Genomic DNA, 27,501 nt, shown 5'->3' with positions numbered 1-27,501 from the left:
AAAAATCTTCAAAAGTACAATTTGAGAAAACCATCCAGGAACAAAAGAACTTAATCTATAGAATAGGTACCACAGTTTCAGAGAACCTGACACAGAACTAAATGAGATGTAGAAACACCCATGTGAAGGTAAATGACTTCAGAGATAAGGGAATAAAATGAGAAGTAAACTCTGAAACCTGCACAACTATATAAAACACTAGCTGTAGAGCAATTATCTATGAGGTTCCCAAGAAATAACAAGTTAGAAAAGAACTTTAAAGCCAGATAAAGTGACAGCAAAGTTCAAAAGCAACAGAAAAATATTGTGAATATGCTTAGGATAAATCATTTCCAAAAGCACTTTTAAGAAATCACTAGAAAACAAAATCCAATCAGGAGATAAGGGGAGAGAGTGATGTCAACATTATAGTGTCATAAGACATCCCTACCCCAACAACAAAAATTCATCATCTATCCACGAACAGTGGGACCCTGAAGCATGGACCAAGGGACCGGAGAGGAGACTTACCCCCCAGTGTACTGGGTAATAGGCAGGCAGATTTGGGTATGGGAGTGGGGAATCTAGAGGAGACTATGAAGTGGTTCTGGCCCCTTTCAGCTATGGACTGGGAACATATGCAGAACATTGACTTGGGTGGTCACCTTCAGACAAGAGAGACTTCGTGAAGTCCAGGTTTCCAGAGGAGAAGTTTGAGCACTCCACTGAAGTAGACCAGAACAGAAGAGTTTGAGTGCAACGGGATAGGAACAGCTTGACTTTGTTGGCATCACCCCTCACCCAAGAAGCATTATTGTTGTTGTTCAGTTGCTTAGTCATGTCCGACTCTTTGCGACCCCATGACTGCAGCACACCAGGCTTCCCTGTCCTTCACCACCTCCCAGAGCTTGCTCAAAATCATGTCCATAGAGTTGGTGATGCCATCCAACCATTTCATCCTCTGTAGGCCCTTCTCCTCCTGCCTTTGGTCTTTCCCAGCATTAGGGTCTTTTGTAATGAGCCAGCTCTTCTCATCAGGTGGCCAAATTATTGAAGCTTCAGCATCAGTCCCTCCAATGAATATTCAGGATGATTTTCCTTTAGGATTGACTGATTTGATCTTGCAGTCCAAGGGAGTCTCAAGAGTCTTCTCCAACACCATAGTTCAAAAGCATCAATTCTTTGGCACTCAGCCTTTTTTATGGTCCAAATCTCACAACTGTACATGACCACTGCAAAAACCACAGCTTTGACTATACGGGCCTTTGTCAGCAAAGTAATGTCTCTGCTTTCTAATATATTGTCTAGGTGTGTCATAGCTATTCTTCCAAGGAGCAAGCATCTTTTAATTTCATGGCTGCAGTCACCATCTGCAGTGATTTTGGAGCCCAAGAAAATAAATTCTGTCACTGATTCCACGTTTCCTCTTCTATTTGCCATGAATTTGATGGAACTGGATGCCATCTTAGTTTTTTGAATGTTGAGTTTTAAAGCCCACTTTTTCACTCTCCTCTTTCACCTTCATCAACAGGCTCTTTAGTTCCTCTTCACTTTCTGACATAAAAGTGATATCATCTGCATATCTGAGGCTGTTGATCTTTCTCCCAGCAACCTTGATTCCAGCTTGTGCTTCATCCAGCCAGGTATTTCACGTGATATATTTTGCATATAAGTTAAATAAGCAGGGTGACAATACACGGCCCTGATGTGCTCCTTTCCCAATTTGGAACCAGTCTTTTGTTCCATGTCCGGTTCTAACTCTTGCTTCTTGACCTGCACACAGGTTTTGCAAGAGGCAGATAAGGTGGTCTGGTAGTCCCATCTCTAAGAATTTTCTGGTATGTTGTGATCCACACAGTCAAAGGCTTTAGTGTAGTCAATGAAGCAGAAGTAGATGCTTTTCTGGAATTCTCTTCCTTTTTCTATGATCCAATGGAGGCTGGCAATTTGACCTCTGGTTCCTCTGCCTTTTCTAAATCCAGCTTGAACATCTGAAAGTTCACATACTGTTGAAGCCCAGCTTGGAGGATTTTGAGCATTATTTGCTAGAATGTGAAATGAGTGCAATTGTGTGGTAGTTTGCGCATTCTTTGGCATTGCCCTTCTTTGGGACTGGAATGAAAACTGATCTTTTCCAGTCCTGTGGATTCTGCTGAGTTTTCCAAATTTGCTGGCATATTGAGTGTAGCACTTTAATACCAGCATCTTTTAGGATTTCAAATAGTTCAGCTGGAATTCCATCACCTCCACTAGCTTTGTTCATAGTGACGCTTCCTAAGGCCCACTTAACTTTGCACTCCAAGACGGCTGGCTCTAGGTTAGTGATTCCCATCATTGTGGTTATCTGGGTCATTAGATCTTTTTAGTATAGTTCTTCTGTGTATTCTTGCCACCTCTTTTAATAGCTTTTGCTTCGGTTATATCCGTACCATTTCTGTCCTTTATTGCGCCCATCTTAGCATGAAATGTACCCTTGCTATCTCTGATTTTCTTGAAGAGATCTCTAGTCTTTCCCAGTCTATTGGTTTCCTTTATTTCTTTGCATTGTTCACTTAGGAAGGCTTTCTTATCTCTCCTTGTTTCTCTTTGCAACTCTGCATTCAGATGGGTATATCATTCCTTTTCTCCTTTGCTTTTTGTGAAAGGCAAAGCAAAAGGCAAGGAAGCATAACTCAAGCCTAAACTAGACGGCTCTTGATCTCTCCAACAGGGGAAAGGGAGAGCAAGTTGGGAATGTCTGGCTGCTCAAGCCATGTGGGGTGTTGCTAAAGACACTCATTCTCTCTTCCAGCATCCAGAACACTAAAGTGGGAGCTCCATGAGTGGGAGGAGGGAACAGATCAGAAGAGTAGCATGTAAGATTCCAAAAGGATATTAAAGGAATGAGGTTCCTGCTAACTGCCTCTGGATTCCAACAGGAAGCCCATCCAGAAGACACAGAAAGTGAGTGTTAGCTGCTCAGTTGTGTCTGACTCTTTGCAACCCTAAGGACTGTAGGCCACCAGGCTCCTCTGTCCCTGGGATTCTCCAGGCAATAATACTGGTGTGGGTTCCCATTCACTTCTCCAGGGAATCTTCCCGATACAGGAATTGAACTCAGGTCTCCTATTTCAGGCAGATTCTTCACTATCTAAGCCACCAGGGAAGCTCCCCAGGAGACACAGGAAAACCTCAATTGTAAATCCTCCTGATGTACCCAAGAGTAACTGCAGCTCACTGTGCTCAAACCCACACCTTCCACCCCTCTGATACTGGCTCCTGTGCAAGGTGCCAAAAGAAAGCTCTGGAAGAGAGGAAAAACATACAGAAAACAGGCTGGAGTCTGTGGGTGAAGAAGAAACCACAAATCTGAGCTGTAGCACTACCTTTAGGAAAATAAAAGAGACATACTGGCATTTGACATGGTACATCCTAGGATACAGAGAAAACATACAAGCTTCAGAATTCTGCCCAAGAGGGAACAAGAAGCCTGGAGCAGGTGTATCTACACAATGCCAGAGAGGAAGTCTCAGAATCTGTATTAGGAATGCAAAAGGATTTTTTCCTCCTGAAGGCAACTCATAAAAATTAGAGAAGATGAAAGCAATTTCAAATGCAGAAAAGCAATGCAAAACTCCCTGAAACATGAAAAAACAAGAAAACATGACATCACCAAAAGTTCACAATGATCTTCCAGTAATCAAAGACACAGCAATCCATAATTTACCTAATAAAGAATTTAAAATAGGTGTTTTAAGAAAACTCAATCAGCTATAAGAAAACAGAAAGATGAGTCAATGAAATCAGAAAAACAATACATAATCAAAATACAGACATCACAAGAAAGAACCATGTGAGTACTCTGGAAAGGAAGAATTCAGTGAATGAAATGAAAAAAACTGCAATAGAGAGTAGCAACATCAAGTAGACCGAAGAGAAGGAAAAATAAATGATAGGAACTTTGAAATAACTCAGTGTGAGGAGGAAAAAAGGCATGAAAAAAAGAAAAAAATGAAGAAAGCCAATGGAGAGAAAAAAGAAAAATGAAGAAAGTTGGGAAACCATTATGGAAGAAAACCCAAAACACCCAAGATACAAACCCCTGGGGTTCCAGAGGGAGAAGTGAGGAGAAAGAAGACCACTAAAGAGGCACAGCTGAGAAATCTCCAAACCCGGGAAGAGGCCTCGACATCCAAGTTCATGAACCTAACAGATGACCCCATTATTTCGATCCAAGACAACTTTCTCCAAGACACATTATAATAAAACTGTCAACATGAAAGAAAGAATTCTACAGGCAGCAAGAGAAAAGAAGACTGTAACTTACAAGGGAACTCCTGTTAGACTACCAGTAGGCTTTTCAGCAGAAAACTTACAAGCAGGAGAGTGGACTAATACACTCAAAGTGCAGAAAGGAAAAACTTATCAGTCAAGAGTACTCTATCTGGCAAAGTTATCCTAGAGAAACAGAAGACTTTCCCTGGAAATCAAGAGCTGAGAAGTTCATAATTACTAGATCTGCCTTATAAGAAATGCTAAAAGAAGTTCTTAAAATGAAATGACACTAATAATGTGAAAACATATGAAAATATACAACGCTCTGATAAACATAAGTATACAGTTAAGTTAAAAAATACTCTCAACAATGAAATATGATGTCATATTAACCACTAAACTAGAGAAAAAAAGGTTAAATGACGAGAATATAAAAAACAACACTTGCTATTACAATCTGCAAATGAATACACTACATAAAAAGGCAAACTGTGACAATGAAAACATAAAAGAGGGGGTAGAGTTGGATGTGACTGGAATTTTATCAGTGTCAAATAGACTGTTACATCTCTAGGAGGTTTCATGTAGGTGTCATGGTAACTAACCACAAAGCAAAAACCCACAGTGGATTCACAAAAGGTGAAGAAAATAAAATCAGAGCATACCACCAGGAAAATCAGTTCACAAAGGAACACAGCAACAGAGTAAAGAAGAAATAAGGGAATTACAGAACATCCAGGGAACAGTATGATGGCAGCAGGAAGCACTTACATAGCAACAGCTGCTCTAAGACCCCCCAGCAATGCAGTGGGCAAGAATCCACCTGCCAGTGGCGGGGACTTGGATTTGATGACTGGTCTTCAAGGATTCCACATGCTGCACAGTAGCTGGGCCTCAGCGCCATAAATACTGAGCCCACGCTCCAGAGTTGTGAGCCTCAGCCATTTAAATCTGCTTGCCCTCCCATGGGCTCCAACTACTGAGCCTGTGTGCTACAACTCTGAAACCCACGTGCCCAGAGCCTGTGCTCTGGAACAAGAGCAACCACAAGGAGAAGCCTACACACGGCAACAAAGTGCAGCCCCCACATGCTGCAATCAGGGAAAGCCCGCAAGTAGCAGAGGAAACTAAGTCCAACCAAAAATAAATGAATAAATAATTTTTAAAAATTACTCTAAATGTCAGTGGACTGAATTTTCCAATCAAATGGCACAATTACTGGTAAATAAAAAAGGATCCAGCTATATACTGCCTACTCAGCTCAGCCCAAAGGATACAATCAGGTTCAAAGTGAAAGGATGCAAAATTATATTCAATGCAAATGGAAACCAAAAGAGAAGACTGATTTATATCAGATAAAATAGACTTTAAGCCAAAAATGATAATTCGAGACAAAGAAGGTCATTACATACTGATAAAGGGGCCATCTCAGCAAGACATAACAAATGTAAATATGTATGCACTCAACAGCACAGCACCTAATTATCTTAAAGCAAATACCAACAGGTCTGAAAGGAGAAAAAAACAATACAGCAGTAGCAAGGGACTTCAACACCACACTTTCAGCAATGCATCAATCACCCAGACAAAAACACCAACAAGGAACTGCTGTGGATTTCAGCCGTACACTAGATCAATGGACCTATCGGATGCTGGGAAGATTGAGGGCAAGAGGCCAAGGGGTCGACAGAGGATACGATTGGGTGGCATCACCGACTCAATGGCCATGAGTCTGAGCAAACTCCGGGAGACAGTGAAGGACAGGGAAGCCTGGTGTGCTGCAGTCCATGGGGTCACAAACAGTTGGACACAACTGAGTGACTGAACAACAGATACATAAAGGGTATTCCATTCAATAGCAGCAGAACACACATTCTTCTCAAGCACACAGAGAACATCTTTCAGGTTAGGTCATGTAGGCCAAAAACAAGTCTCAGCAAATTTAAGAAGACTGAAATCATACCAACTATCTTTTCTGACCACAATTTGTGAACTAGTTAGTAACAGCAAGAGGAAAAATAAAACATCTACAAATATATGGAAATTAAACAACACTCCCTTGAACAAACAATGGGTCAGAGAAATCAAAGGGGAAATTAAAACCTGGGGGATACTTCAAGAGCAGTTCCAGGACCTAAACTGATAATGAGCAGTTCCAGGACCTCAAATAAATTACTTAATGTATGTAACAAGAAAAAGGAGAAACTAAGCACATTTGAGAAATAACAAAAATCCAAGTAGAAATAAATAAAAGATCAGAAAAAAACAATAGAAAAGATCAATGAAACTAAGAAAAAGTTATAGGAAAAAATAAATAAAACTGACAATTCTTTGGCTAGACTTAGGAAAACGAGAACTCAAATAAATAAAACATGCTATAAATTCCAGTCATAGGTGACTGATTCACCTGTTTCATCTCAGCTGTAAAGTTAATATGTCCTTTATATGTTGTAATGCATTGTGATATAAAATGTAGGAATACTAAGCAATTAACTTTACATGAATTTAATGTTCTTCATAACAAAACCAACCTAACCAAAACAAAGCTTCCTAACCAAAGGTCTGGCCTTTTTTATACCCATCTTGGGGCTGCTCTCCACCGTCCTCTCTCATCTACTTCCTTGATTTTAGTGACACTATCCTAACTATGCTGTCTACTATCTCTTGTATTAGTACTCTAGTTCTTTGGATGGACTCGCTTCTTTACCCTCGCCTTGAGGATGGCCTCTAAGATACGGTTTTTAGCCCTTTGCCATATTCTTTGGACACTCTACACAGAGATCTCTTCTGGAGTCAATCAGGTTTTTTTGGGGTTTTGTTTGTTTGTTTTTTTAATGGAGTACTCCAAAACTGAGCTGGTAACTCTCAGATTCTTTACTCCATGTTTCCTATACGAACAGTTTCAATTTCTAGCCTTCTTAATTGTTTATCGATGGTGTCTGTGTTCCCTTGTTTTAGACTCAGCTGTTAAAAACTGTGAGGTAGTTGGTGTAAGTCCTGAATTCCACAAATGAGAAACTGGTCTTCAGTTTTCTCTTGACACACCACTACCACATGGAAGAGGCAAGATTCAAATACAGAGGCACCGGATTCTAAAGGCCACTCTATTAATCTCTAGTCAACACTTCTTCCACAATGTCTAGTTCTACTGCATCCACTGGTTAAATTTCATAAAGGAATTTTTTATTACCATGACAGATTTATGATTTAGAAGTTGCTATAAAGATTTTAATTTTATCTCCTGTGAGTACTAGAAAGAAATCATAAGTAATTTTTGGGAGAGTGTGCACAGATGGGTTAGTTACGGTAGTTATTATGCTACCACATACAAGTACATGACCTTTAAAAGGACCACACTACTACTACCGTCCACCTTTAAAATTAGACTTGTTTTAGGAGGAATCCTTCTGTGATCAGCATTGTGCTGGATGAGGGTCAGAAAATAAAGTACCTACACCTAGATTCTCATAATAAGTGAAGAGAAGGAGGAAGGTTCCTAGAAGCTCATGTAACCACCCACACTTCCTGGGTTTATAAACTTTGAAGGATTTTCATAATTCTAATGGTCCAGCTTGTCTGAGTGGGAACACATTCAATGATACCTCATATAGTCTGTGAGAAACAGGAAGAGGTCACCAAATGGTTACCGTTATTATCTGTTGCTGCTGTGGTCACTTCAAAATAGCAGTTTTAAATTAGTGCATTAATATCAACAATCTGTAGTGCATTGATTTTTCAATGTCAAATCACAGTGAATCAGGTAATGCCTCATGCACAGTACAGAAGTCTGATGATAAAGACCAGGTATCGGGCATATACCCAAGAGCGTATAATCCCTCACGGGGGAAAAATGAAGAACACTGGGCAGGGAACCACCTATACTTACCAAAATTGTTTAAGTGACTGAAAGATGGAAGAAACAAAAGGAGAAAAAACCAGTATCGCCAAAACGGAAAATATGTTCAATCTAACAACACTTATATAAAAATATACTCATTGAACTTTTCTTCTCCTGCTCATTTAATACCTAAGAAGAAAACCAGCTTCAAGTTCAGTATCATGACAAAATCACACAGAAATATTTGTACAAACTTACCTTATTATTGCAAACATGGAATTGAAGTTCTTACATTCTCGACAATGAAGTGCAATTTTAATAAAATGTTTAATAATCTTCATTCGTTTAAGCTGATTTGATTCAGTTAAAATTTCTGAGGCAACCCAGAATGTCTCTTGGTTTACAATGTCTTCAAATTCTTTCAAGTGAGTATTTCCTGTTTTGGACTCTAACTTAAAAAGGTCATCAATATATTCAGTAGGCTCAATATTACGAAATAAATCAAAGTCCCTCATTGACAGCTGAGTGGCCACCTCAATAGTACTTAGTTGTAGCATGGATAGCTGGCTTTCCTTAACTAGTTCTTGAGCATCTTCATCTGAACATAGGGTTTCTGTTTCCATATTATTTTTCAAATAATACCTAAAAGGAAAAAATTCCTTTTATAAGTGATTTCACATTTATAAGAGCACATTTCCTCTTTATCACTGTTGTCAAAACATCATTATACTGTTAATGACTTTTTGTCAGAAATGACAGCAGAATATTTATTTAAAAATAAAATGGAAAATTAACATTTTAAATGAGAAGACTTTGAAGAAGTTATTCTCTTATTCTACCATTTAACATTTATGAATTTAAAGTGCAAAAGTAATGTTGATTACACTGTAAAACTTAATGATTTTAAGAAATTATTCACATGTTGTGTGAACAATCATGTGTATACTCTTGAGAACCAAAGTTTTAATGACGGCTCTATAAGGATGCAGGACACATAATAGGTACTATACAAAATACTTGTTCATGGACAGCATGAGTAAACTCCTGAATCAAGACTGTCTACAGTTCTATTTGGAAGGTGTTGCTACGCTCACTTTCTTCTTAACTTTAAATTTTCAAGAAAAGCAAAGAAGAATAAAACCCATACAGAACGGAAACTTCCACTACTGATTTCTCCCTTGATAAATCCAAAAATTCATTCCAGCAAATGGCATTGATTGGTAGCCATAAAAAAGATCTTCATTTGCCTTTCATCTTTTTAGATGAACAATTTTATGACACTTAAAAGCTAAGAGACAAGTAAAGAATTCATAATTAGGAAATATCTTCTACAGGACTGTTGCTGCGGAAGAGGTTACATTTTGTATCACAAGTGGTTTTTACTTCATTCTTTTCTATTAATAATATACAACTTGATCTAAGCCTGAGTTGTGTCCATCTATTTTATACTGTCAAGGAACTATATTTATTTTTCTTCAATCTTTTAACTATTCACATGCCTAAGAGATTACCATAAATAATGAGTTGAAACTCATACTGTAGATAGTAAAATCAGATCTAATTATGTTATGTTTATTAACTCAATTCTCTTAACATTCCTCTGCAGTTGGTTCTATTACTATCATCCCATTTTATGATGAGAAAATTCAGGCACAGAGGAACTAAATAACTTGCTCAAGATCACACAGCCAGACCAGGGATTTGAATCTGGGCAGTCCTGCTCCAGGATACAATCAGCAAAAGCAGAGTTAACCTATTCTCTCTTAACAGCAACCACGATGGATAGTCATTTTAAGGCTTCTAAGGATCTCATCCTACATATGAATCTGGGTTCACTAAAAAGATTGTATTATTGCCAGAAAAAAATCACGAAAATACAAATGTTACTGAAACTATTTCCAAGTTCATCAAATAATTTTCAGAGCACATTTAAAACATTTTTAGAGTTTTCATATATTCATAAAAGGAAAAACACTTAAAACAATAATGTAAAGTATGATTTCTTTTCCCCAAAGTACATACTGATCATTTAAAAAGCAAATGTATAAATTAATATACATATATATTACTCAGATACATATAATAAAGATATGTATCATCTCCCTCTGTAAAAAACAGTTTGGACTATACCACTGGTTCAAAGACTTTATTTTAGCAGGAGGGCTAGAACATTTTGATCCTTTCTCTCACTTCTGTGTAGCACTTATGAGTGCTAACACTCTTAAGATCCTATTTACATAATCATGGAGACAACAGAAGGCTAATAAAAAGAACAACTACTGTGTTAATTTTAGAGAGAACTCAGTGGCCCTAAAACATGATGTTCCTATTCAACGTTATGTCTTTTAACATGGAATCTTCAAAAACACATGCAGAAATGAGTACATTCATTAATAAGCACATTCACCTTCCATTGAGCTGAATTCTATCAGCTAATTTGGAGAACTGGTCTGGAAGTCTTCTCTGTTTTATAACACCCTCAGGAGTAACAGAAACTTCACAGAGAGAGTATGTGTCAGATGCACCAGTCAAACCAAATTCATGAATAGCTTGACAAACAACTTCTTTAGCTGTAGTGTCTTTACTGATGATAATGTAGCAACTTTGCTGATCTGCTTTGAAAACTCTTATAACTTGATCAGGAATATCTGTATAAATACAAAACAGTATTCTGTTATTTCACAGAAAATGACTCAAACTCTTCAAAACATAATTTAGAAAACGATCTCTCTAAACAGTTAAATATATATTTCTCTTTCAAGGACGTTAAAAGAAATCATAGCTGCACTTATTAATAAATCAATGTACCTTTTCTGGTGTCAAAATAATAGTGTATGTTCACAGAAAAACATCAAGAAAAAGAAAATAAAGCCATACTATGCATATGATTTGAAAGCCATGAAATTTTCTTTTTTAGAAACATTTTATGTCATAAAATATTCTTCAACAAAATTTTTTATGGAGGAATAGGACTCCACAATCTGTATTTCACAATTTGAAATGAATCAAATCCTTAATCATAAACATTTAGCTTGCATATCATATTCCTTTATAAGAAGTAAATTATGATAAATAATTTCCCTCCATCTCAAACTCTCCCTGTAGATAAATCTTTGTAATCAATCTGATTTATTTCCTCAGGGAAAATCCAAAACAAAGAGAAATGTTGAGTTAGAGGGCATGCATACTGTTACGGTTTTGGAAATATACTTCTGAATTGTTCTCAAAACATTATAATGTTTTATCATCCTAGGGTATAAAGACAGCAATTTTAGTCACCTTCTTATCAAAACTGTTTATGATTTTTTTTTCCCATTTTGAAAGCCCTATGCATTTCTTCCCTCCAAAAATGTGTCATTATTTTGTATTTCACTTCTTTGGTTCATGGTGAAACTCACTGGTTTAATGAAACATTATTCCTTTTTAAAAATATTTTTTGTTATTCTTTATGGTTTTTCCTACCGAATTATACTAGGTGCCAATAGAATCTGCTATAAAGTGGCCAATGTCTTTTCAGATTTTATATTTATATATTTTAACACAGGAACATTTAAAATATTCATGTGGTTAAATCTCAGTGTTTGTGATGTTTGCTATTAGTAGATTAATCCTACTTTAAAATAAATGTTCATGCAGTACATACATGTAAATAATGATATTTCCCCTTCCTACTCTACGTTATTGCTTTTTCTATTCATATGGCATTGGCTAAAGCTTTCAGAACAAAGCTTCCTGAACAATAAGCCCATATGATGACAGTGGGCTAATTTTTAACATAATTAAATTGAAAAGTGATTTTACAACACAAACAACTGCAAAATATTTCTTCATGATAATAAATTACAAAAATTTCTTCCATTTTTAATTAGGAAAAATTGTTGTGGATATTTGTATCATGTGTGTAATGGGGATGAACTAGGGATATTTTGGTGGCTCAGGTCACTGTATATCGTTTGTGTAGCATTACCTTCTTAGCACTGTATACACTGTAAATCTAAGAGGAAAAGAAAAATTAGAAATTTGTCTCAAAACCACCAGAGGCATAATTCTAGCTAAATGAAAGAGAAAAGTAATGAAACAGATGTGGGAGGAAATAATTTCATGGAATAAAGTTCGCAGTGAGGCTACCACACAAAGACTGACCCCCAGTATTGGAAGAGTCAACTGAATACATGTGAATACAATTCCAGGAAAAGGATTCTTAGCTGACAAATGTTGAATGTTCTGGGTTTACTGTCAAACTGGAAGCACAATGCTTCATCTATTCAGGCCCCTTTTGTAAGATATACACGCCAAACTGCCTTTTTTTGAGGTATGCAAAGATCTGAGTCACCAAACACCTCTTTGCCTCCTGTTCATACATCTCTGAAAATGAGTCAGTCCTTCAGATGTTGCTGATATTATCAGGTTTCTAAGTCTACAGGCATAAGGTAGGCTCTTATGGCATGCTAACGAGATTGCTTCTCTATTCTGGGCTAAAAAATGCAGGAAGTTGGAAATTTCAGTTTTCCAAAAGAAAGATACTGGACAAGAGTTTCATTATCCCTTTTAACCCAATAAAAGATGTCAAAAAACTACTTATTATTTGTATTGTTCCTATCCTCTTCACAAAAATAGGTCTCAGTTGTCCAGGGCTTAGAGGTCCATTTGTTTACTAGGTTTTTAGGGGTTGATATCTGCCAGCCAAGCTGGCTGACCATGAGGGAATGAAGAGATGCTCTGATTCCTTTTATTAATTTCTTCAGAGAAATTTATTCAAACAGACAGATTGGGAGTTTGCACACATTTCTTCTCTTGCTGCTAACATACTACAGCATCAGGGAAGGAACCTTGTGCATCCTTCCAAACACTGTATTCTGTTACATTCTCTTATATTCACACTGTTAAAACCACTTGTTCCACATGCAAAGGACAAACTGTCATATAGTCATATAAGAAGGATTCAGGCATCATAAATGGATAGCTCTAGAACAGATCTGCAAATGGAATTACCCAAAGGATATTACATAACCCAAATCCCGGTGAATTTGCCAAGATAATAAATGCCAATTTTGAAAACCAAACTTGAAAATTTGAGACACATTAGAGGAAAAAATATCTCCACACTGATATCAGTGTTGGGGTAAATCTCTCTTTCCATTTTAGAACTGCTACCTGTATAATACATATATTTTCTTCACAAAAGTATTAGTGGGAAGACACCATAATTAATGCTAAACATAATATTTGAAACACGGCAGACACTCAAACATTAAATGATTAGTTAATGATAAATATGAAGTTAGAATAAAGTTGAATCAAGAACAAAAACGATCTAATCATTTCAAATTTTAGGTATGAAGCTACAATACACATAAAAATATAATCCTGTAAGGAAAACAGACATTTAAAAACAATCTTGGAGAAGTACAGCATTTATTAGTCTTATGATTAATATTCCATACTAAAATTCTTACATAATAGGTAAATGAATTCAAGAACTGAAATTCACATATATCCATACTTTCAACCCAAGGCAAAATTTCTAGTGTTAAGTAAAATTTAAAAGTGAGATAAGGACACATGTTTTGACCCTGTTGTTATTTAGTTGCTAAGTCGTGTCTGACTCTTTTGCAACCCCATTGACTGTAGTCTGCTGATGATGTAACAGGTACTCCATAAATATTTGTATAGTGATTAACAACTTAAAGCAGAATGAAGAGGCAGTCTTTTGCTGTGTTTTTTTAAAGATCATCTAAAATACCTAAAAAGTTCTTCTATTTTTAGTGTCTGACCCTGACATTGTACTAAAATTGGAAGTTTTTAGATATTTAAGATGACCATTAAAAGAAAAACAAAAAAACAAAGGAATACCTCTTCATTCTGCTTTAAACTGTTAATCCCTGTACAAGTATTTATGGAGTACCCGTTACATCATCAGTGTTCCAGATGATGAAGTGAAAGTAACAAATGAGATGGAGAAAGTCTCTGTTTTGCAGAGATTTTCTTATATTCAAGAGAGTAGGTGGTAGTTCAAGGAAAGACACAATAATGAAGTAAATAAGACAATCCATACAGTAAAAAGTTCACAAAGCAAACACAAGGTACAAGTATAATGATATGGATTAAGGACTAGCAAACTCGTTCTATGAAGGATCAAAAAGCAAATATTTTAAGTTCTGGAGGAACTTAGATAGATAGAAAATAGATAATATTTCATAGATACTTATATAACAAGAAAGAAATTTATGACAAGATTTTTGACAAAATTCAAAGTGTATTAATAATGTAAATCTAAAGCATGTAAAGATATGTAATCCCAGAGGTTTAGGCAAACATCCACTAAAACAGAAATGGTTAAACAGAATGTTCAAGATATTGTGGCAAAATACATCCTGCTGCAGAAAGGCATTTAGGGTATATATTACTAGGTGAAATGGGCTAAATGGAAAAGAAATTATATCATTTGGGGTGAAAGAAACAGTACATACATTTTATGTGCTCTGAAATTTCTGAAAGGATATAGAAGCAAATGAACAACTGTTAATTCTGGAAAGCAGAGACTTTTATATTTTATCCTTTCTCTGCAAATAAAAACTGTAATATATGGTCCTTTACAATTAAAAATTAGTTAGAATAACTGACTTGCAATGCAAAATGAGTATGAAGTTTACTGAGTATTAAAGATGTCAAATTAAAAGTTTGTGCTATTAAATGAAAAAGAGTAAGCAAAAAGTTCCATATGCAAACTTAGAAAAAAAAAATCAGTTTTCAAATCCTTTTAGCTACACTCTGAATTATTTTAGGCCTCATGTCACATTAAACCCCAAAATTCTGAAACACTTTTTACAAGTTACAGAACAGCATGTCTACTCTGAGTCAATGGGTATAAAAGACATATATATTCAAAGAAAATGGCTTAAAGAATATATGCCAGTTTACACTGGCAACCTTTGAAGTGTATGGAGTTCTGCTGCCTACTTCATTCAATTCTGTATCATTTGACTTTTAATCATATAGTGAAACACTACACACAAACATAAGCAAGAAAATACCAAGTCTTCAAGATACTTACAGTACAAACCAACAGCTGTAGGCAGCAAAAACAAAGCAAAACCATAAAAAAGTCAGCAAACAAAAGCAAAGTATTAAACAGTTCTGTAGCTTTGTCCTTACTTTCTAATAACAATTTAAAATATGCAGCAAAAACATAACTGAGATGTAGACTGATAAAAGTTAGTCATACTTGGCTGATGTCACACATGTACTACAATATACATATGTGATGTACACAGCTAAACTAAAATTCAGTGCTGTCATTTATGATTCACCAAGCTGAATTTGGAATTAATTGGTAATAAATATTTTATTCACCGTAAATATAAACAGCACTGCAGAAGGCTTTAAATAAAGTTGCTCATCTGGAGATTTAAAAATATAATTTGAAGTTAAATTCCTCTTATATGTGTTCATTCATATTGCTGATATGGACAAAGGCTGCAGACTGAGCTTTGCAGACTGACTTTCTCTGAACAGACAGTAAAAGGGCATCTCCAACACTTTCAACATGTTCTCAAAGAAAGAATTATGCCATCAATCTTGAACAGTATATCCTCTTCAGAGATCAGAACTTCAGTGCCATGGGGTTTACAGTTTCTAAATTTTAATAATTCCAACCTCTTTCATTTCCCTAGCTAAATCCCCAAATTCTCTCTCTCCTCTCTACCCATCCTTTACCTCCCACCCTGCCTCACTTCTAAATACACCAGTGGCAAAAATACAAATGTATATCTATAACTGTAAGTCAATCAAGTTATAAATCATACATCCCTAAATACTTGTCTTATGAAAGTACAGATGAATATTTAATTTGTGCTTTGGTAGTATTTAAAATTTTATTTGTGAATGCAGTTTAAGAAATACTGATCTGGAACATACGCACACAGACACAGAAATAAATTCCCATACTACCACGGGACAAAGTCAGACAGACAATGATAATGTGCTAGAAAAGGAGAGAGCAATGAGATCCCCAGATGAGGTAACCCTTGGGCTCAGCACTGAGGAATAATAAAAATTTCCTGGGATATGCAAGGAGAAAACACTAGAGGTAGCAAACAATATACGCACAGAAAGAGAGTTCTGAAGGTTCGTCCCATACTCAGGAGAGACAGAGAAGTAACAGTTTGGAGAATGGTATAACAGGAGGCTAGAAAAGGGGTTTATAATTATCCTGTAAAAACTGGATACCAACTGTTATTAAGTTACTGTGTTTGGCTCCAAACCTACAACTACCCTGCTACAGTGGGGCTGGGACTCTGCAAACCATATTTTTTTCTTGCCAAAAGGGAGCACCGAAGGTAGACTGCAAGGTTAAAGGACGCGACCTGCTGCCTTATTTTCTTACGTGTGGGTATGTGGCTCCTGTATCGCTCAAACGATACTCCTTCACCCTGGTGGTGGCATTTCCTTCATGCACCAGAAGCTGAATCCACTTTGCAGCTTCCTCACTGTGACACTTTAGTGCTTGCTTTCTTACCTTTTTATGTAAAACAGTTTACTTTATATTTGGTAACAATATCTGATATTAACTTCTGATCAAATACATAGAGTGGTTTCCATCTCACGACTGAATCCAGAACAAATAAAAATCACTAGACATTTCTAAGTCAAGTAACAGCTCATTAAAACCTTCATTCCAGAACAGGGGTCCTCAGCCTCCAGAACCTAATGCCTGATGCTCTGGGGTGGAGCTAATGTAATAACAGAAATAAAGTGCACAACAATGTAATGTGTTTGAATCATCCCATAACCATCCCTGCCCCCTAGTCTACGGGAAAACTGTCTCCCACGAAACCAGTCCCTGGTGTAGAAAAAGCTGGAGACTGCTGCTCTAGAAAGGATGCTGGTAGTCACGTAGAGAGTAGGATGTATCAAAGACAGATCATTGGGCCTAGGAATCTCTCGAAGAATAACAGAATTCTTCCTTTTTCCCACTAGCTGTTAGAGCTTTAACATCAAAACTGAAGCTTATCATAACTATATGCATCTTTGAGGAGGTGCTTTTTTCCCTCCTCTCCTTGGATCAAATATATGCTTCAGTTTTTAATTGTATGCGTCTTTTATTGAAAGCCATCTCAAACCCATTCAAATAGTAGATATATAAATAAATCTTCAGAATGTTCCATCCTTATAAAGAAATTTTAGGTTACATAGTTAGATGACAATTTCTGCCTCTGAGCGTAAACAGATACAGAAAAATAAACTCGATGCCCCACACCGAAAGTCTGAACACCAATGAAAAAGATGCTACAGTACTTTAACAATATTGGATGTAAAAAAAACGTTGCAGGTAGTGGAGAGAAAAATCAGTGTTTCTAAAAAACTGTTAACGCATTTCTGTACATCACAGAGGAAGGTAAGTGAGACAAGTTAGATTAAAATAATTTGCTTTATTCCTTTCCACACTCTGGGTAACATGTTTCTTGATTGAGAAGAAGTATCCCTGTTTTCATCCACTGCTTGGATTAGGGTTACCAAAAGATACGTACTTCTCTTTCATACTGAAAGTACCATCACTCTAGTTTAGAGAACAAGGCATCATCTTTTTAGTGTTTCTGCATTAAGTCAAAATATGGAGGTGAAAAAAGAGGGCTGCCAGCAAATCTAGTATTTGTTACACATGGCTCAACCATCTACTTATCTATTCAGTACAAATATGGCTATCTAAAATAAGCAACAATTACCTGAGGGATTAGAAAAATCCAGCATGCTGGTGGTAGGCTGGAGGAGGTCGGGGCTGCTGGACGAGAGTGTTCCAGGGATAGGCATTATGGCCAGACTGTGCCTGCAGTGTCTCGTCCCCACAATGCTGTCATCCTGTGACTGGCTCAGGCCTCCATCACTTCAAAAGAATGCCACATATCACTTTAAAGTATTTGAGGAGCCTTAATAGTAAACATTTTTGTTCTCTGTGCACAGGGCATAACAGGACCAATTCAAAGTGGTGATTTTAAAAAAAAAGGCCACCCCAAACGCAGCAATATAACAACAACAACAAAAAAATAATAAATAAATAAATAAATAAAATAGTATAGCAATTTAAAAAAACAAGACAGGTATAATACTGAAAACAACACTAAATTTCTTTTAATAATTATACTCAAATAAAATTTTATTTATACATCTAGATAATTCTATTATGGCTGACCCCTGAACAATCCAAGTATGAACTAAGCAGGTCCACTTATGCACGGATATTTCTCAGTGGTAGTCAACATTACAGTACTACACAGTCCCTGGCTGGTTGAATCCACAGATGTGAAGAACCACAGGTGAGCAGGGCCAACTATAGATTTTACATAATTAACTCCTGTGTTTTTCAAAGGTGGGATCTACATGACACAGAAATGCTTCTATTTCGTATTTAGTTTCTGCTGGTTTTGGTAGAGAAAATGAACCTGAATAGGAAGTTCTTGAGATTTGCCAGCTTCATTAGACACTAAGATATGTATCCAACAATGCACAGCCACACCACTGCAAGGTTCTTCCTTTCGAAGGAAAAGCTTGGCAACCTTTGAGGCAAAGGAAAGAGCTGGTCTGAACCCAAGACAAAAATATGGCAGGTTGTAGAAAACAAGGGGGCTAGGCTCAAGTGACAAAGTAAGATAGGTCTTCAAACATATGAGTAACCTGGGAACCGCTTCAGTCACCAAGTACAGAGAAGAGAAAACAGGAAGATGACACAGAGAACAGCAGCAAAGGACAGTGGCGGTATATGTGACAAACCGAAAGCAGAAGAGAAAAGGCGACCGAGAGAGAGAAACGAAGAGTTTCACAGGCTCTAGCTTATTCTAAGGGTGCATTATTTCTTGTGTGATCTCTCAGGTCTAATTACTTGGCTGTTCCCTAGATGACACGATCAAAACCAAAGCAGGAAGCCAGCCATTGAAAGTTAATTCCCTTTAAAGGTTTCAAAAACAAGTAACATTCATTAAATGGCCATGTTAAGCAAATACCCTTCCTTTAAAATATTTCAGAGCTGTTAAACAGGCAATTCTAAAACCAAGAGAAAAAATAAAACCGAACATAACCCTGTTACTTAAAGTTTAGATACCCCTCAAATTCTATAAAACACAGGGTAAGAAAAACAGTTCTATACAAACACAGGACAGTAGTGAAAAGTAGATTCCATTAACATCACCAACCAAAATACTACTTATTTCTAAACACTGGTTAAAATCAATGTTTTAGGTTAATATTAATTGCCATCTCTATATATTTTTTTTCAGTGTAGCATTCTACCCAGTATTTGCTACATATACAAATAATTATCACAGAATACTTACCTATGATCTTGGGATGGATTAAGATCTGAATAATATAGGGTACTTCCTAGATATGTTAGGAGTTAAAAATAGGACTTAGACAGATTAGAAAACTATGCAAGATGGAATTTAGAGGATTGCTAAATAAACAGCTAAAGGACTGTTAGTAGCCAGCAAAGGAAGAGAGCCAGGATAAGACAAAGAGAAGTCAGGGAGAAGCATGAGAACACGGAAAAAAGCAGTTAAGTATTTCAAGAGCAAGCTATGTCAAACAGACCTAGGTTATTAGCTGTGTGACCTCAGGGAAATTTCTTTGTTTCTTGGTTACCTCATCTAAAATTGTGAATAATACTACTGATCCCCTAGGACTATGGCAAAGATTAAATAAAGTAATGTAGGTGAACATTTTGGCACAGAGAAAAATAGGATTCCTACTTTTTAGAAGATAGTAGCACTTTTACTGAAATGAAAATAGAACAATACATATCTAGAAAGGATTTTACTTAATTCAAAATGAAAAACAGAGGGGGTAGTATGTGCATAACAGTTAAAGGCACTACAGAGAGAGGAAATGCTTTCCTGGGGGGAAAGAATGCAGTCTAATCTTATGATAAGGCAAAGGGAATCAAATTTCTTATTTGATAAGAAATTTTTATTTCTGCTAAGTTGGTTCCTTATAATTAGGGGTATATCCCTAAAGATCAGAGCTAAATAGCTCATGATAAGAGAAAATACGGGGGGGTGGGGCTTTCGCACACATTTTATAGTTTTGTTTAAATATTTCGGCAACAATTCACATTTGCTGCTGTTGTTGTTTAGTTGCTAGGTCGTGTCCAACTCTTTTGCAACCCCATGGACTGCAGGCTGCCCCCAGGCTCCTCTGTCCATGGGCTTTTCCAAGCAAGAATACTGGAGTGGGTGGCTATTTCCTTCTCCAGGGGATCTTCCCAATTCAGGAATCGAACCCATGTGTCCTGCATTGGCGAGTGGATTCTTTACCACTAAGCCCAGGGAAGCCCTACAATTCACATTACATAAATAATAAAGAATTTTAAAATATACAAGTCTTTGATTTCTGAAAATAACCTGCCAGTTCTTGGACATAGTCAGGTTAACTAAATCCAAGGAAGCAAACTGTTAAAAAGATTAGCTGTTTCTACTAATAATCAAAGTCTAAACAATTTTAACAATATTAAAAAGTTACAATTTACTATTTCGGGAATTGGCTGTCACTTGCAATAAACTCAGAGAAGGCAATGGCAACCCACTCCAGTACTCTTGCCTGGAAAATCCCATGGATGGAGGAGCCTGGTAGGCTGTAGTCCATGGGGTCGCTAAGAGTCAGGTACGACTGAGCGACTTCACTTTTTTTTCACTTTTGCAATAAACTAGAATTTACTACAGAGACTAAGAAGTACATGAAATACTAAAAGTCTTTTTCTCTCTTACTGATGTTATTGAACATTACTTTTGCTTTTTAATAAGCAATAGATATGACATGGAAAAGCTATAATAAAGTAAAGCTGGTAACAAATTCATGGTAACTAAGGTGAAGGCATATACAAATGAAAACTATACTAATGTTATGTACAACCCATGCTATGACATGAAACAGTATCTAATTGGCAAAATATCCATGCTTGTTTGGAAGCTGAATTAATAATGCCTATTTGCAAACATGTCATTTCTTACCAAAACAGTCTCCTGAGAAGATGATGCAGTAACAGAAACAAGATAGTTTTGAAAAACTCCTCAGTAATTCTTGATACTGAATTTACTTAAAATTATATTTTAGTTTCAGAGTATGAAACCAAAAAGGCTGCATAAACATCAACAGTTTGCAAACAAAAATAATACCAATATTAAAAACAAACACAGAACGAAAGCTAACAATAAATGGAGAGGAAAAAAATAATTTCTAATAACCAAACAAAGCAATCTACTTCCGGGACTGTTACAATCAATTAGATACTTGATTGGGCAATCCGTGATTAAAGAAAACAAAATAAAAGCTATAATTAAAAAAATAATAGGAGATCAGACTTCCTGATTTTCAGGCCAAGAAAATTCACATTGCTATGTCTTAATTTGAGGATATTATTCAAAATCAGTTAAGACTTTTTTTCCACCTGTAATTTTTAGGAGCATTCTTTCATTTTAAAATGTCATGGTTAGGTATTTGGGGAATTACTGAGTCTTATCTCAACTACTCACTCCTTCCTTATATTCAGTATCCTTACTCCTCTTACAGATGTGGACATTCTCTCTTACAGTATTTCTATGACAACTCTCGTGCTGCAAAAGCCAGAGCCAAGTGCCCATTCCAGAAAGTCCAGACACAGAGAAGCCATACTGGAAACTGTGGAATTAAACTCATGAAAAATTCTTCCTAATTAAAAAATAAATATTCAAACCAAAAAAAAAATTTAAATACAAAAAACAAGGAAGCAAGCAAGAAATGGAAAATTTACCTATAAAGCTACTTAGAGAAAACTATAATCAACCTTTTTCCTTCTAGTCATTTCACAGTAAATAGCACAATTTAATTTAACCAGTTTCTTGTAGCTGGACATCTCCCGAAAATTTTGCAATTTTATTATACTATGGATAAAGAACAACTAATGATGACGATGATCATTTTAATTTTTTGGCCTTGCTGTGCAGTTTGTGGGATCTTAGTTCCCTGATATGGGGTTGAACCAGGGCCTGGAGTCTCAGGGCTGTGAAAGCGCTGAGTCCTAACCACTGGACCACCAGCAAATTCCCTATTCTTGATTATTACTGATGCAGAACATCTCATTCGTGTTCTGTGCCTACTGAACTTCTACTCATCTCCGTGTGTGCATGTGTGTGTAGCAAAAGAGGTTGTCTGAATTCATCTAATGATTAAGTACCAAGAAATATGACATATATTTTCAAAAATGCAAAGTATCTAATCTAAAACAAATTCATTTTCCCTGCAAAATAGGGTCCAGTAGAAAACTGTTATGATTGCTACCAAAATAATCTGGTTTTTTGGGGGGTATTTTTACAGTTGAAATTATTAGCATTATGTTTAGAAGAGATGATCCGTTTAATGTTAACTCCCGAAAGGCAGCATTTCATTCATATTTTATTCACAGCCAACAAACTTCTGCTGCCACAAGGGAGAGACTCAATAAAAGCTTGCTGACTAACAACAAAAATCCCTCTGAGTTTAAGTAAAATAATTTTTACTAGATCTTTCATTTTGGAGGGGTCCTAATATAAACAAACAGTGCTTGAACACACTCAAAAGACTGCTCCCAGCCAACTCAATTTCCATGCCTCCTGCTGTAGGCAAAGATAGACACCAACTGGAGTAACCAATTCCCACTTCCTGAAGGAAACACTATAGAGATGAGATATTGATTTAGATGCCTGACAACTGAATATAGCTGGGTGAAACGTGACAAACTAATTGCAATCATGGTGTTCTCTGGCTTTTGATGACACATGTCACAACTATGCCACGAAGTGCTCAAAATGAGACTCTGTTACAGGAAATACATGTTTTCCAGATCAAACACCCCAAGGGCTTCTGGAAATGGAACTCTGGGCATTACTCCTGAGGAACGCCCTGTGTGAATTCTTCTCCCTTCTGACCTTCCATTCCTTTTCCTTTTCCTCAGTGTGTTCATGCAGACTTCTGGTCATCCCAAACTGTCTCCAATCTCTTCAGTGTGAGCTGGTCCCTCTAATAATTTCGTTATTGAAATCTCATTTGTGAGAAAAAGTTTAGTCTTATATAAAAGTGTTTCTCATGCTGCTATCATACTACAGTATGCTCATATTAAAATAATTTTGCTAAAGTTATGATTTTTTTAAAGCCTCAAGGAGAACAGTCACTCAAAAAAGAATGACTAATAAATTTTATAAAAACAAGAAACATTATGAACACAGCTCAGGATGTTTCAATTTTCTGTGAGCTCCAAATTAAATGAAGAATAAATGTGTTTCCCAGAGTTGAAAATAAAAACTGATGAAGCATTTTCTGATCAGAAAATTCTTAAACATTTTTAAGTAAAAGATAAGAGCTGACATTCACCTCGTTCCTAATTAATCTTGCTGTTATTGCTATACTGTGTTGCACTGTCAACCCCAAATCACTACCACAGCTAAAAGATCTTCAAAGAGTAAATCTTACCACATCACATGTCTTTGATGGCCCCCTATTATGACATGAAGTCCATATCTTTAGCATAATATTCAGTCATTCACTAACCTATCTATAATGCTTCATCATTAGGTATGCACTGAGAAACACAGTCTACCCAAATCTGCCAAGCTTGTTTCTGCCTTTGTACGTATCAAAATAATTACCACCCTGTAATGGACCACTTGCTCATTTTCCGTTTTAGATGACGAGGTCTTACAAGGGTAAAAAACTCGTTCTACTTTCACTATTTCTATCTCTGGATATTGTGCCTAGTTTATAATAAATGTGTGAAGAATAAAAGGTTCCTGCTATGAATCCCCTAAAGGCAGGGACTACCTCTTTACAGCTCTGTAATTATCACCTGGCACAGTACAAGGTACTCTCAAGAGCCAAACTCAGTATTTTCTTTGAATACGCTTTCTTTCCTTTCACTGATTCATTGTCTTACTTCAGCAAATATTGAGTGACTACTATGTGCTAAGTACTTTATTTGATTTTAACTTTTCTGATTACTTTAGAAAGTGGACACTATAAAATATACACAGATATAATATGTATTACAGTAATTCCCAGTCATGACACTGGATTCATTTTATCAGTATTTTAAGGATTTAATCTGCATTTAAAATCCTGAGGTTCTACTCAGATTTGGTGATATTTTGTTTTGAAAACAGAAATAGATTTGATTTAAAAGGTTAGCTTTAGAATTCAAGAGGGAATAAATAGTGCAATAAAAGAAAGATTTGAAAGACACACAAAAAAATAATATCAGTGAATATGTCTCAAGTTTGAAGATGTCCAAATTTGCAGATCACAGGACTGACAGTGGACCAAATGTATACAAAAAAAGAGATTTCATAAAATAAAATGAACAATCTTTTCTAAAATTCAGATCAAGGTTAATGGAAGACTATATAATCTAACAATGATAACTTCATGGAAGTAATGAGACATTTAGAACTTATTCTTAATTATTTATGGATTGCTTATAGATTGCATGATGCAATAGCTGTATAAAAACTAAAAGTGACCCAACTTCCCTTTTTCCATAAAAAACTTTATAGTCAATAGGAATATGCCTACATTACAGAGATTGTCATTACCTACCTAAACAGTTTTGGAGGCAAGATACTAAATCGTGTTTTATCCAAAATTTTCCTGATTTTGTTTCTTCCACCTGAAACAGTATTTGCTTTTATTTTCTTATTTCCTTTCTCCTGTGATGTCTGTTCAAGATCTCCTGGTACATCCTGGATTGAGTGGCGATTACTTTTTTTTTCAGCAATTTTGGGAATATGAGGAACACCAGATTTCTCTTGTTCAGTCCTACTAAGTAACTCTTTGAACACTGTGGAAATAAATTTAAAAAACTGTCATTTCTTTTCATTAGAAAGTTTTTATATCAATGACAAATTTTAGATAAACATAGTTGTTTTCTATCATCTGGCCTTTCATAGCATTATTCATTAAATCTCACTGCATTATAAAATTTATACTCACTCTTCATTAATCAGCTATATTCACTTTTCATCTTTTATACCTGACTGCAATTCTGATGCTGACCAATAGTGATAAAAGAAATTCACTGGTGAAAACAGAAGTGAAGTGGGCAGATTGCCAGCATGTTTCAAAAGCCCAAGGTCTCCTATTTAGGTAATGAACAATTTAATTGCTAATCAATTCAGATTTTATAGAAAAAGGTACTTAGATTCTATGATTTATATTTTATCCCTTATCATTTGAGATGAGATGTAAATACTACAAGTCAGGCCTCGTTTTGCAAACTTTAACCATCAAAATACAAAAAAAGAGGAGGAGCCCTTCTGGACCTGCTTTTACCAGAAACAAATAATACTAAATTTTGTAATATATGACAATTTCCTCAATGTAACATCTGTGAGACTTAAGTCACTCAGCAAAGTGAAAGTCACTAACAAGCATTTACTATAGTGGTCTGAAGTAAAAAACCAAGCATTTGTAGATAACTTTCTATCAATCCTAAGTCTGGTGAGTTATATTTCATCCTCAAGGAGGGTGCAAGCACAGTGGAGAACTTGCCTTTCCAGCAATCTCTTTGCTGAGATCCAGTTTTTCACCTTGTAAGAGGGCCTGTACCTCCCTGGGATGAGATAAAACAAAGATAAATCTTTATAAAGCTCTATATCTAGAAGTTTTAGGCATCTCATTTACCAGTTAGGAAAATCTATGTGAACTGCTTTTCATTAACTAATGTCACAATAGTTATTCTTTGGCTGTCCTGTCTTAAATGTGTTCTCAAAGAAGACAGATCAACTGCTACAGGGCAAGGAAAACAATAACAGCAACTAAAAAGATAAATGCTAAAGTAGAAGACAACAGTCCTGAAGACTGATGATACCTGGGAGGGATGGTGGCTGCATACTTTTGAACATGCAGGTCTTTAGCCACCTAAGACTCAGACCTCAGCTTAACAGCAAGTACAGCTATGAGTAGTATTACTCTGTACCTTTATAAAAGAAAAGCTATAAATTATATAAATGTACCCACTGAAATCTCAAACACAGAAAATTGTCATCATTTCTGTTGTTTCTGGAATAAATCCATAGTTTCCTAGAACATCAAAGGACTTACTAGTAAGACTCAAGTAGAGAAAGCCACTGAAACATTACAACATGAACAGCTTGGTATTTAATTATTGACTTGACCATTTTAGAAAGTTTCAACCAGGATGATATCACATTACCAAAGTACATTGAAAGCATATGAAAAAGCGCGTTTTCTGTCTTCAAGAAACTGGAAACCTTTAGGAGTCACCTTTCAAAGATAGGTCAACTTCTAGAACTAACACCAAAAACAGATGTCCTTTTCATCATGTGGAAATTGGAATGCAAAAGTAGGAAGTAAAGAGATCCTGGAGTAACAGGAAAGTTTGGCCTTGGGAGTATAAAATGAAGCAGGGCAAAGGCTAAGAGAGTGTTGCCAAGAGAACACACTGGTCATAGCAAACATCCTCTTCCAACAACACAACAGAAGACTATACACATGGACGTCACCAGATGGTCAACACCAGAATCAGACTGATTATATTCTTTGCAGCCGAAGATGGAGCAGCTCTGTAACAGTCAGCAAAAACAAGACTGGGAGCTGACTGTGGCTCAAATCATGAACTTATTGCAAAACTGAGACTTGAATAAAGTAGGGAAAGCCACTAGGTCCTTCACCTATGACCGAAATCAAATCCCTTACAATTATATAGTGGAAATGACAAACAGGTTCAAGGCATTAAATCTGGTAGACAGAGTGCCTTAAGAACTGTGCATGGAGGCTCATAACACTGTGCAAGAGATGGTGATCAAAACCATCCCCAAGAAAAAGAAATGCAAAAAAGGCAAAATGGTTATCTGAAGAGCCTTACAAATAGCTGGGAAAAGAAGAGAAGTGAAAGGCAAAGGAGAAAAGGAAAGATATACCAATCTGAATGAGGAGCAAGGAGAAATAAGAAAGCCTTCCTAAGTGAACAATGTGAAGACATAGAGGAAAAAATAAAATGGGAAGATGAGAGATCTATTCAAGAAAATCAGAGAGACTAAAGAAACATTTCATGCAAAGATGGGCACAATAAAGGGCAGAAATGGTATGGACCTAACAGAAGCAGAAGATATTAAGAAGAGGTAGCAAGAATACACAGAAAAACTATACAAAAAAGATCTTTATAACCCAGATAACCAAGATGGTCTGATCGCTCACCTCGAACCAGACAGCCTGGAGTGCAAAGTCAAGTAGGCATTAGGAAGCACCACTACAAACAAAGCTACTGGAGGTGATGGAACTCTAGTTGAGCTGTTTCAAATCCTAAAAGATGATGCTATCAAAGTGCAGCACTCAATATGCCAGCAAATTTGGAAAACTCAGCAGTGGCCACAGGACTGGAAAAGGTCAGCTTTCATTCCAATTCCAAAGAAAGGCAA

At 36.3% G+C, this 27,501-nt stretch overlaps 1 protein-coding gene across 5 annotated transcripts in view; it reads right to left on the bottom strand.

Annotated features, from left to right (window-relative positions):
- Positions 1 to 27,501, bottom strand: part of RAPGEF6 (Rap guanine nucleotide exchange factor 6) — a 208,947-nt gene that overhangs the window by 27,770 nt on the left and 153,676 nt on the right. For 4 of the 5 annotated variants that reach the window (XM_068979511.1, XM_068979509.1, XM_068979512.1 and 1 more), the window contains exons 16-19: positions 24,662 to 24,902; positions 17,797 to 17,954; positions 10,479 to 10,719; positions 8,330 to 8,713 (exon numbers count right to left, since the gene is read on the bottom strand). In XM_068979511.1, the coding sequence (XP_068835612.1) occupies positions 8,330 to 8,713; positions 10,479 to 10,719; positions 17,797 to 17,954; positions 24,662 to 24,902 (1,024 nt within the window). Of the gene's footprint in view, positions 1 to 8,329; positions 8,714 to 10,478; positions 10,720 to 15,125; positions 15,141 to 17,796; positions 17,955 to 24,661; positions 24,903 to 27,501 lie in introns of all 5 variants that reach the window. The other variant, XM_068979513.1, reaches the window with a different exon arrangement.

This window comes from Capricornis sumatraensis, chromosome 9 (genome assembly GCF_032405125.1).
Source record: "Capricornis sumatraensis isolate serow.1 chromosome 9, serow.2, whole genome shotgun sequence".
In the NCBI taxonomy this organism is placed as follows: domain Eukaryota; kingdom Metazoa; phylum Chordata; class Mammalia; order Artiodactyla; family Bovidae; genus Capricornis; species Capricornis sumatraensis.
This window is presented reverse-complemented; position numbering and strand designations above follow the sequence as displayed.